The 12,355-nt window shown below is 41.9% G+C and overlaps 1 protein-coding gene across 1 annotated transcript in view; it reads right to left on the reverse strand.

Moving 5' to 3' along the window:
• Window positions 1-542: 542 nt before the first annotated feature.
• LOC134655841 (tubulin polyglutamylase TTLL5) overlaps window positions 543-12,355 on the reverse strand; it is a 55,744-nt gene continuing 43,931 nt past the window's right edge. Inside the window, exons 12-19 of the mRNA XM_063511331.1 lie at window positions 11,733-11,874; window positions 10,901-11,096; window positions 9,140-9,314; window positions 7,769-7,912; window positions 5,279-5,435; window positions 3,909-4,075; window positions 3,188-3,373; window positions 543-748 (exon numbers count right to left, since the gene is read on the reverse strand). Of these exons, the coding sequence (XP_063367401.1) occupies window positions 601-748; window positions 3,188-3,373; window positions 3,909-4,075; window positions 5,279-5,435; window positions 7,769-7,912; window positions 9,140-9,314; window positions 10,901-11,096; window positions 11,733-11,874 (1,315 nt within the window). The 3' untranslated portion in view covers window positions 543-600. The remainder of the gene's footprint in view (window positions 749-3,187; window positions 3,374-3,908; window positions 4,076-5,278; window positions 5,436-7,768; window positions 7,913-9,139; window positions 9,315-10,900; window positions 11,097-11,732; window positions 11,875-12,355) is intronic.

Below are 12,355 nucleotides of genomic sequence, written 5' to 3' on the forward strand. Positions count from 1 at the left end.
TCCTCACGACTTGATGCGTTGTAGCGTGATACCTTATGATTTAATGCGAGGTAGCGTGAAGTTCCTCAGGGTCCTGTGCTATGACCTCGCGTACTTCAAGGCTTGAGGAAGCGAGTTCATGGAGTCTTCGACCACAGATATCACAGTATGTATCTCCTCACGACTTGATGCGTTGTAGCGTGATACCTTATGATTTAATGCGTGGTAGCGTGAAGTTCCTCAGGGTCCTGTGCTATGACCTCGCGTACTTCAAGGCTTGGGGAAGCGAGTTCATGGAGTCTTCGACCACAGATATCACAGTAGGTATCTCCTCACGACTTGATGCGTTGTGGCGTGATACCTTATGACTGAATGCGTGGTAGCGTGATACCTTATGACTTAATGCGTGGTAGCGTGAAGTTCCTCAGGGTCCTGTGCTATGACCGCGCGTACTTCAAGGCTTGGGGAAGCGAGTTCACGGAGTCTTCGACCACAGATATCATAGTAGGTATCTCCTCACGACTTGATGCGTTGTGGCGTGATACCTTATGACTGAATGCGTGGTAGCGTGATACCTTATGACTTAATGCGTGGTAGCGTGAGGTTCCTCAGGGTCCTGTGCTATGACCGCGCGTACTTCAGGGCTTGGGGCAGCGGCTTCTCCTGTTTCATGGACTCTTTGACGACCACGTCGGAATCGGTGAAGGAAGGCATCGAGGAGTTCATGGAGTCCTCGGCTTCCATTTTGCTAGAGGAGTCTGAGGGTGGCCTGGGGAAAAAAAAATCACTAGATAGTACAAAGTCGCTTCCCGCTGTCTGTCTGTCCCTATGTATGCTCAGATCTTTTACGCAACGGATTATGATGCGGTTTTTTGAAGTGAAAACTTCTTTAGCGGCGCTGGGAACTTTTTGAGGTGGGGAAAAAATGATAAACTCGAGACAGCGTAAGCCGATCACGTGACCGTAAGGACCGTAGTGTGATCTTATTTGAGAATGATAATAATATATAATAAATAAATAGAATACCTCCGCTAAACGTATGTATCGTGTTACCGGGCGTCGGTAACATAGTGAGGTGAGTTTTCACTTCTATCGACACTCCCGGAGTGCAACCATTGTTGCTTGTTTTAATAGATAGAGTGATTCAAGCGGAAGGTTTATGTATAATTTGTTAACCCGTGCGAAGCCGGGGTGGGTCGCTAGTGAGTAATAAGAAAGATATTAAATAAGAGGTCTTTCATTGACTCAATATCGGGTCAGCAATGACAATCAAAATTCTATCCTAATTTAAAAACTTCAAGGTTGTTTTTTGAAAGACACGATCGTTCTTAATGTAATGGATTGTGGTTTGGCCAGGGGTCTAATACCTGCATCTAGTATTAATATTAATAGGCGCGAGACATATGGGGTTCTATTCTATGTGTTTGGGTGGCTATCGTTCATAGTTTCACCAACGGATCGGCAGCTGACTTTCACGAAGCTTCATGATATATCTCTTTTAACTAGTTTACGACCTATAAGATTGTAATACCTGTATCTCCTAGTGTTGACGGGCGCGAGGCACGCGAGGTATTTGATAGGTGCCGCTGAGTTTAGAGGAGGGAGGTCCACGCAGATATGACTTTCATTATTTTAGATTATTGAGTTAGTTGTAATTTCGGCAGAAAATTACAAAAAAAAAATATGTTTCATGCCGTTCCTTATCCACTGAATGACGGAGCGGCAGCTGACTTTCACGAGGCTTCATGATACCTCACCCACTTAACGAGTTATCCGGGAAGGAAAGACTAATGGATTTGGGGCCGGCCCGAGGTCTAATACTTTAATAGGTACCTGTATCTCCTAGTATTTGGGTGGCTATATCGTTCATAGTTTCACCAACGGATCGGCAGCTGACTTTCACGAAGCTTCATGATACATCTCTTTTAACTAGTTTACGACCTATAAGATTCTAATACCTATATCTCCTAGTGTTGACGGGCGCGAGGCACGCGAGGTACTTGATAGGTGCCGCTGAGTTTAGAGGCGGGGAGGTTCACGCAGATATGACTTTCATTATTTTAGATTATTGGGTTAGTTATAATTTCGGCAGAAAATTGCAAAAAAAAAAATGTTTCATGCCGTTCCTTATCCACTGACGGAGCGGCAGCTGACTTTCACGAGGTTTCATGATACCTCACCCACTTAACGAGTTATCCGGGAAGGAAAGACTAATGGATTTGGGGCCGGCCCGAGGTCTAATAGTTTAATAGGTACCTGTATCTCCTAGTATTTGGGTGGCTATATCGTTCATAGTTTCACCAACGGATCGGCAGCTGACTTTCACGAAGCTTCATGATACATCTCTTTTAACTACTTTACGACCTATAAGATTCTAATACCTGTATCTCCTAGTGTTGACGGGCGCGAGGCACGCGAGGTACTTGATAGGTGCCGCTGAGTTTAGAGGCGGGGAGGTTCACGCAGATATGACTTTCATTATTTTAGATTATTGGGTTAGTTATAATTTCGGCAGAAAATTACAAAAAAAAAATATGTTTCATGCCGTTCCTTATCCACTGACGGAGCGGCAGCTGACTTTCACGAGGCTTCATGATACCTCACCCACTTAACGAGTTTGAAAGACTAATGGATTTGGGGCCGGCCCGAGGTCTAATAGTTTAATAGGTACCTGTATCTCCTAGTATTTGGGTGGCTATATCGTTCATAGTTTCACCAACGGATCGGCAGCTGACTTTCACGAAGGTTCATGATATATCTATTTGAACTAGTTAACGAGTATAAGATTGTAATACCTGTATCTCCTAGTGTTGACGGGCGCGAGGCACGCGAGGTACTTGATAGGTGCCGCTAAGTTTAGAGGAGGGGAGGTCCACGCAGATATGACTTTCATTATTTTAGATTATTGAGTTAGTTGTAATTTCGGCAGAAAATTACAAAAAAAATATGTTTCATGCCGTTCCTTATCCACTGACGGAGCGGCAGCTGACTTTCACGAGGTTTCATGATACCTCACCCACTTAACGAGTTATCCGGGAAGGAAAGACTAATGGATTTGGGGCCGGCCCGAGGTCTAATAGTTTAATAGGTACCTGTATCTCCTAGTATTTGGGTGGCTATATCGTTCATAGTTTCACCAACGGATCGGCAGCTGACTTTCACGAAGCTTCATGATACATCTATTTGAACTTGTTTACGAGTCTAATACCTGTATCTCCTAGTGTTGACGGGCGCGAGGCACGCGAGGTACTTGAGCAGCGTGTGCCGGCCGGTGCCGCTGAGCTTGGAGGGGGGGAGGTCCACGCAATACGGGGCGCGGGTGTCGCTCAGGAACAGGGTCACGTAGTGCTCCATCTTCAGCTGGAGGAGTAGCACGTCCTCTAGGTCCGCTTCGCTGTGAAATAATGTGGTCATTTCACAGGTCGTATTTTAAATTAAATAAGACAAGAAACGATTGCTATGATAAATGTCTAAAAGCCGGCAGGAATGCCGCCATCAAGCCGGCAAGGTATTCCAGGAGAGTGTTTTAGTCGCCGGGTTTGCATTCGCCAGGACTGATTATGCCGGCGGCATACCCGGGTAAAAACCCGCCGGCATAGTGTGTAGAAGCCTTAAGAGTAAAAAGTGTCTTTTCCATATTTTTTTCAAATTTAATTTATTCTATTTTAAACGTGAAATAAGATTTTAGTCGGTATGTATGATTAATTTAACTTAGGGTGGTATTCCACCTGACCAATTTCATTGCGTCTCTCTCTCTCTCTCATTAAGCAAAATGTGAGATGCAATACAGATTGGACAAAGAAATTGGATAGGTGAAATACCACCCTTATCTAATTTTCTATCTGACCTACATCTGCCGTAAGCGAAAGTATGCAGCCTCCAGCGATGTGAATAACAATATAATATTTAATCGTCACTTTTTTACTCACCTGGCAGAATAGAGGAACTGCGCAAAGTTGATGTTAGACACACAGTTCTCCTTGTCTTCGCTGTCGGTGTATAAGTCCGTCTCCCGATAGTACATGTACAGGAAGTCGTTGAGTTGCTTGGCGACGACAGCGCAGCGGTCCTTGTCGCACATCTTCACTGAGGGGCCCTGGAGATAGAGAAAGATACACTTATTAAGGGGCACCCCCACGCCAATGACCTTCGATCAGAATCCCTTAATTTTCTAATGTTTTTGTAGCTTATCATATTAAAAGCAACGGCTATAAACAATATAGTATCCCAAATTTACTTCAAAGTTCATAGTCTTCGTGATATTTGGCATCAAAGATGAACAAAGTTTTAGGCCAAAAAACTGGTTTTCTGGCCATAACTTTTGTGTTCATTAGGTTAAAATTAAAATCCTCGACACGTTTTTCGAGACGTCAAAGACGAACCCAAATATGTAGATTACGTATATCTAAGATCCTTCACAGCAAACTAAATACGAAAAAATGTGCTTTTAAAAATAATAAAAAAAAGCATTCATTTCTTTCAAAATCTGGTTGACAAGAATGGAGATGAAAGTTTGAAGAACTGATAGCCGTTTGTATTATAATTCTATTTGTGGTGCAAAGGTAGGAGATACGATTCAAAAGTTGTCTAAAATCGATGAAACACGCAGGTACTTAGCCCCTTAAAAGTGAAACTTAGGTAAGGGTATCAATACTATGTGGGCCAACTAACAATCGTTTAAAAGAAAACGCCCATGTCTTTCGTAAACAGCAACACTCTTAACTGCCTATCGGTGGACCTTATGCCTCTTGTAATAAGGTTTGCGAACTGTCAGTTAACAGTGTGGGCGATGGTAAACAAAGTGAGCAACACTGCGCATCACGGTAACATTAGGCTCCACAAAAGTTAACTGCGGTGTATATGAACCATGTAGGTATATGTATTGTTTAAGGGTAAAGATGTGGTTTCATACTACAGTACAGTACTGGTGTCACCGTGTACAGTCAGCAGCAGAAGTTGCTAAGTGGGCGAGGTCTTCAAAGTGATCTTGACGCGACTTTATTATTAAGAGAATAAGAGCGTGTGAAGGTAATTTTGAACACCTAGCCCGCTTAGCAACTTCTGCTGACTGTACATTTAAGGAAGCAGTTAGCAACCTGTAAACCTTACTAGCAGCAGAGCAGAATTTTCACGGAAAACAGGCTCATCAGCTGTCGATTAGCGGAAAATGTCGAGTAAAACTAACTACAGTGCACCTTTACACTGAACGTTTTGATACAGTGTAGAATTTTCAAGCAAAATAGACACAACGGCTGTCGGTTTGCGTGAAATGTGTAATAAAAGCAAGTAAGTAGTGCACCTTTACATTGTAGGGCATCCGGAGCGAGTTGGAGGCGCGCTTGAGGAAGCGCAGCACGAGCGCCGCGTGCGCCGCGCCCAGCTCCGTGGGCGGGCACGACATGCGCTTCAGCACGTGCGTCAGGTACAACCCGAACGCGCGGCGGACCTCGCCCGTCCTGCATCATATAAACTAGTAGTTTATGTGACTGCTACATAATGAGAGGCATTAAAATACGAGTGTGGGTTTAAGAAACGAACGTTAGTGAGTTTCTTAAAAGGATCACACGAGTGTTTTAATGCCTAATTATGTACAGTTACATACACTACTTTATCTAAACACATACTTAAAACTAACTAAAAGATAAACTGTACGTCAAATGGCGGTGAATGAAAACTTTTTCACGCATGTCACACATCCGTAGTTTTTTTTAATTCTTAGACAAAAGAATGAAGTCCCTATTCTCATGTCACTCGAGATCAAATATCGTGCGGTTTTAATTTAAAAAACGTACTAAATTGACGTTTCGTATCGATAACTGTTTTAATATCTATGGATACTAGAATAGAGACCCACTTGAGTTTTGACTGCTGTTCCAAATTTAAACTCATAACCTTACAAAAATCTATAACGTTACCTATGTACTCGTACATTAAAGTACAAATTTTCCTACTACCACAGATAAGAAAGTTCTCATAGTAAAATTGGTTGTAATAAAGCTTGTCATTTCCTACGGTTTCTGAACGCATTATAGAGCAGTAATGACATGTGTGTAGATAAACTATTTATACTTGACACTGATTTAAACTTTCACGATTTTTACACATTATTAAATTATACACCGGGACTTAATCGCGTATCTAAGTCTTCGCCGAGACCACGGGGACAACGCCGTCCTCGAAACGTCGGAGGTAAATCTTAAAACTTAGATACGCGATTAAGTCCCGGTGTATAATTTTATTTATACTTGGTCAAGCAAATCTTGTCAGTGGAAAAAGGCAGCAAATTTGAAAAATCGAGGGTTAGCATCACTACGTTTGAATTGTTCGAAAAGCGTGTGTGTCATATATGTATATCTTATCTGTGGAACTATTTTGTTTATCTATCTAATACCTTTAAACGAGCAATTCTTGTTTATTTATTTATTTATATATATATATATATTTCGGGGATTTCGAAAACAGCTCTAACGATTTCGATGAAATTTGCTATACGGGAGTTTTTGGGGGCGAAAAATCGATCTAGCTAGGTATTATCTCTGGGAAAACGCGCATTTTCTAGTTTTTATATGTTTTCCGAGCGAAGCTCGGTCACCCAGATATAAGGTACTTAATCGTTGTTCGATGTACATTACTACTTTTTGTTCGTTTCCTAAGGATAGGTAGGTACCATACTTTAGTTTGCTTTACATTGCTACTGACATATCCGGCTTGACAGACTATATTAACCCCTCGAATCTCATCGTGAAATTTGGTAAACCAGGTACCAGGCTTGTATCTCGTAAACCGTGAAAGCTAGGCAGTTGAAATGTTCACAGATGATGTATTTTTGTTGCCGCTATAACAAATACTAAAAACAGAATAAAATAAATATTTAAGTGGCGCTCCCATACAACAAACGTGATTTTTTTTGCCGTTTTTTGCCTATTCGTACGGAACCCTTCGTGCGCGAGTCCGACTCGCACTTGGCCGGTTTTACTCGCTAATTGTTAGCGCCACTTGCACCATCCCTCTAACCCGGAATTAAGCGATTAAACTGTTTACCTAGTGTCAAATTGTACTAGTAACCATGGTTACTTCAGGTTTCGATGTATGTACTTACTTCTCTTGTTAATTTTTTTTGACATGAAAATTTTATTCTAGAAATTCTAGACTAGTATTTTTAAACAACTTTTTTATGTTTGACGATCTTTTTGTGAAATTCTTAGTGTTAAATTTGATCTGTATAATAAATAATCCAATGTTATTTATTATAGAAATTTTGTTCATTATTTTATTGTTAATCCTGTGTAAATTGTAATGTGATTGTGTTGGACCTATGTTGTCTTGAATAAATGGATTTATTATTATTCTCTTTATTTACTTGAACTCTTAGGCTAGGTGATTTATAATATGAATATAAAAGTAAAATATAAAACCGGCCAAGTGCGAGTCGGACTCGCGCACGGAGGGTTCCGCACCATCAACAAAAAACAAGCAAAAAACGGTCACCCATCCAAGTACTGACCCCGCCCGACGTTGCTTAACTTCGGTCAAAAATCACGTTTGTTGTATGGGAGCCCCACTTAAATCTTTATTTTATTTTCTTTTTAGTATTTGTTGTTATAGCGGCAACAGAAATACATCATCTGTGAAAATTTCAACTGTCTAGCTATCACGGTTCGTGAGATACAGCCTAGTGACAGACGGACGGACGGACGGACGGACAGCGGAGTCTTAGTAATAGGGTCCCGTTTTTACCCTTTGGGTACGGAACCCTAAAAAATACATATAAACACATTATTATACTCACGTGAGCCTCATCCCGTCGGCGAGTTGTTTCTTGACGAGCGCCTTGGCGTGCCGCGAGTCGTTGGGCGCGCGCGGCGGCGAGTGCTCGCACAGACTGATGGCCGGCGCTGTACTAGTTATACTCACCGCCTCGTAGCGTTTCAATCTGAAGCAATAGGGAATATTACGCGAAACTCTGCGCAGGGGGCGCCACTCCCACAATAAGTCACAATCTAAGGGTCTACCGCAAACGAGAGAGTCGAAATTTTGTTATCTAAACTCTCTATCTTGCATATTATTTGAGCGATAAAAAGGCAGATAGCTGAGTTTCGATTTCGCGTTTCCCGGTAGGCCCTTTGTAAACAAACCGCCTTGATGTATCAATGACATATTTGATTGTCTGTGAAAACTTGTCAAAAAACAGTTTATGGTATAGTATGTATAAGTTATTCTACAGTTTACTAAAGACGCTAGTACTGCACTCTGGCGGCAAAACATTGCAGTAATACTCTCTATTACACGAACGGATCATTTTGCTTGTCAATATTGAGTCCCATTCGAATCCAAAATACGATGCCGGTTTGCAGGTAGACTTGGTGACATTTTCTGGTGGCACATGAGGGGGCAGAGCAAATTATCAACAAATAATAAAAATCGTAAACAAGCATTACAAAACTAACATTTTTCAATCACAAAGGTTAATAACCGACTACAAAAATAAGGTATTTAGAGTTAGACCAAGATAAGTTTGCAACGATTTTGATAGCACACGCAGTGCAAGTGTTATTTTAGGCGTCAAACTTCTATACAATTATGACATATAAATACCTAACACTTGCACTTTGTGTGCTATCAAAATCGTTGCAGACTTATCTTGGGCTAACTCTAAGTAAATTGAGGAATTATCTGTATACAGAGCTAATAAAGAGTCATTACAAGATTTACAAGGTAATCCAGTTCTTCAACCGGTTTTACGCTTTATTTCTCATAAGTTTAAATTGGGGTCCCGTTCTTTCCCATAAAGTTTTAAGTCATAATGTATTGTTTGTCATATTATCATTAGTCATAAAATTTAAACCGTTATATTTCAGGATTATCGTTAGGTTATTCTATAGATAGCTTAGGTTAGGTTTGTTTTATGGCAATCCTGAAAAGTGACGCGTTTCTGAATCAAATGAATTATGACTAACGAAAATGCTGGCAAACAATACATTATGGCTTAAAACTATTTGGGAAACAATAGAGACCCATTTAAATTGTAGTGGTCCACGTCGTACAGTGGCGTTCAAAAGTGCATGGATATATGTCGACCGTAGTGCCTTAATATTAAGGTTGAAACGTGTCCATGCACTTTTGAACGCCAGGTGCGTGGTTGAGGTTACGGATGACTGACCTGTTCGGAGTGGGCATGGGCTGCGGCGCGAGGCTGGCGCTGGTGGCGGCGGTGGCGTGCGCGAAGTGGGGTAGCACATGCGCGTGGACCAGCAGGTTGTAATTGTGCGGGACCACATTGTATGGCACGTTGTTGTTTAGGGAGGTGGAGCATACTGGGATGCCGGATACAGGGTCTGTGAACAAATGGTTATACAGTATGAAAACTAACAAAAGCAAAGGGTAAAATGCTTTTAGGCATTAAGTCCGCCATTTGTCGCCTAATATGTATTGTGTAATAAAGAATAAATAAAACGGACTATAACAACACAACAACAAGAGTATAGTCTTGCTAAGAACAGAAAGCATACTCGTAAGTTGAGTGATTATTCGGGTTTTATTTTCAAAACCACCTCAGGGACACATTATTGTAAAAATTACAGATTATGATTGCCGGTTCGATTATCCCGTAAAAGTGCAAATACCTACATAATTTTAAATAAGTACGGGAACCTCTACCAAACACTTACAAATGCTTTCAAAGCTTATAACCAATCCGGAAAAGAATTATCCACAAAAGTGACGGTCAAAATATCCGAATGACGACCTAATCTGTCGACATATATCCCTAGTGAGAAATAAACATAGGTGGAATTAGAATCCTTCCGATCTATTCCCGGCGGAGACAGGAAGCAATCATGCCCGTCGGAACCGTCTCAGGGTGAAATCACATCTGTCAGCATCGAGCCGATTTTATATAAGAGAAATCGCTCGTTAGTATGAAGATGCGTACGCATCGGAAAGCTGAAAACATGCGCACGCATCTTCATACTAACGAGCAATTTCTCATATACAGGGTGCCCGGTAATTAGTGGATAACCTTCTAACCACCGACAGAGCACCTTAGGCTGGTCCAGAAAATGCACTTATAGGTCTAGTAAAAGTTTCGTGGTTTTCGAGATAATCGAACTTTTCTGTCTTTTTTCATTGGAGCCATCTAGCCATTAAAAAAGACAGAAAAGTTCGATTATCACGAAAACCACGAAACTTTTACTAGACCTATAAGTGCATTTTCTGGACCAGCCTAAGGTGCTCTGTCGGTGGTTAGAAGGTTATCCACTACTTACCGGGCACCCTGTATAAAATGCGGGTCGATGCTGACAGATGTGATTCCACCCTCAGTCACGGTCAAGACGGAGACAGAGGGAAATGCACCTAAATAGCATATATAGTATTATATAGCCCTCCTCATCGATTTGGATGACGGCGAACTAAGGAATTACGGATCAAGCTTATTACCTATGGGCCCGAATGTGGCTGGCCAGGCCGAATTTGGTCTTAAAGACTCTTTTGCAGGCGTTACAATAACAGAGTTGGCCAGATGGTACGCGTTGTACGTATACGCGTAAGAGGGCTTAGATAGTGTACTGACCGAGGTACTGCGCGTACTTCTGCCAGCTGTTCTGGCTGGGGAAGATGCGCACGAAGCCTCCCCGCCTGGCGTACTGCGCCCGCACCGCTCGCACTAGACGTAGCTCTTTGCTGGTCACGGCCGCTATAACTACTACTGTAACTTTCTAATACTAAAATACGAAGTATAGTACTGACCGAGGTACTGCGCGTACTTCTGCCAGCTGTTCTGGCTGGGGAAGATGCGCACGAAGCCTCCCCGCCGGGCGTACTGCGCTCGCACCACTCGCACTAGACGTAGCTCTTCACTTGTCAAGGCCGCTATAACTGCTACTGTAACTTTCTAATGCTAAAAACGAAGTATAGTACTGACCGAGGTACTGCGCGTACTTCTGCCAGCTGTTCTGGCTGGGGAAGATGCGCACGAAGCCCCCCCGCCTGGCGTACTGCGCCCGCACCGCTCGCACTAGACGTAGCTCTTCGCTGGTCAAGGCCGCTGGTTCGGTTTGACCGCTGGCTTTGTTCGTTCGACCCGCGCACACGTTCTCGGCGGAGTGTACGCGCCGACACTGTGGGAAATAAATCGATAAAGTTAAAAGATAATTCTTTTGGCACGTGCTTTGGAAATTTTCTGGAGACTGAAGAAGCGAAAGATGTGACACGGAGAGTGTACAGAAATCACCTACAATTCCTCGGAGCTAGGGGGTCGTCCATTAATTATATCACACAAAATTTCGATTTCAATTTTGACTGAAACTGACTTAGGCTTTACTGTATGGCGTGGCGAGTAAATATGGGGCGACGAATTGGCGCAGTCGGTAGGATAGGTACTTAAACTTCAAGAAGTTACGTTATTTATTATGGAGTTATTCATAAACGGACTACTAGCCTGAATTTGCTATGAATCGTTTGTCTTTATCAGTCATTTTGACATTTTTGACTTATGTATTTGTAAGAAAGGGATAAAACATAATTTAACTAAATCAGGCCCGTAAAGTTAACACAAAAAAATTATGTAAGTAAGGTAAGTTTTATAACAGTAGATTTGTAGTTTTTTGTAAGTTTTAGTGAGGAAATTAAAAGACTGGCACAGGGAAGAATATGATTGTCGATTACTCCAACGACAAGAGCAAAGCTCTAAACTCTAAAGTTATGATGATGATGAAAGTTTTATGAATGGGGCTAGTAATTACAAGAGAACGTACCGCTCCGATCCTCATCTTGAGTGAGTTCTGTGGCGCAGCCTCCGTTTTCCCCATGGACACGGCCGGGAGCCCTACTAGGGTCAGCGTGTCAGCCACGAGGGCTGACTTGACGCGCGCGTCTAGAGGACTCTCGCAGGCTAAGCTGTGGGACAAGAAATAATTTTTTCTCAAAAATGGACGACAAAGTCGACGTTGCCGGTTAAAAAATAGGTCGCGAAGTGCGTAGTTTATGGTCATTCAAAAAATTAAAAAGTTAAATACATTGCAGTCTCGATTTCGGGACTGCAATGTTGCATACAAATTCCATTATTTAACGAGTTCCAAACTTTTTAAAACTTTAAATGGCCATATCAAATGAAGGCATAGGTCCATTAAACAGCCAAACAGATGTTCAGCACTTATTATTATAATGTTGGTACCGCGACTATTTAGGTGTCTCAAATACGTTGGCGTATTTTCAGCAGAAAAATACACGTCTTTTTTTTTAAAGGCGGCAAGCAAATCTTTTTAATGGTTTTACTTTATTCTGTAAAAATTAGAAGGTTGCTTCTGTAAAATATTTCTATATCTTGCACCATTTTTGAGAAAAGCACTATATATGACTCGGCTGGAAGGCTACTTGC

Source organism: Cydia amplana, chromosome 17, assembly GCF_948474715.1.
Source record: "Cydia amplana chromosome 17, ilCydAmpl1.1, whole genome shotgun sequence".
In the NCBI taxonomy this organism is placed as follows: Eukaryota; Metazoa; Arthropoda; class Insecta; order Lepidoptera; family Tortricidae; genus Cydia; species Cydia amplana.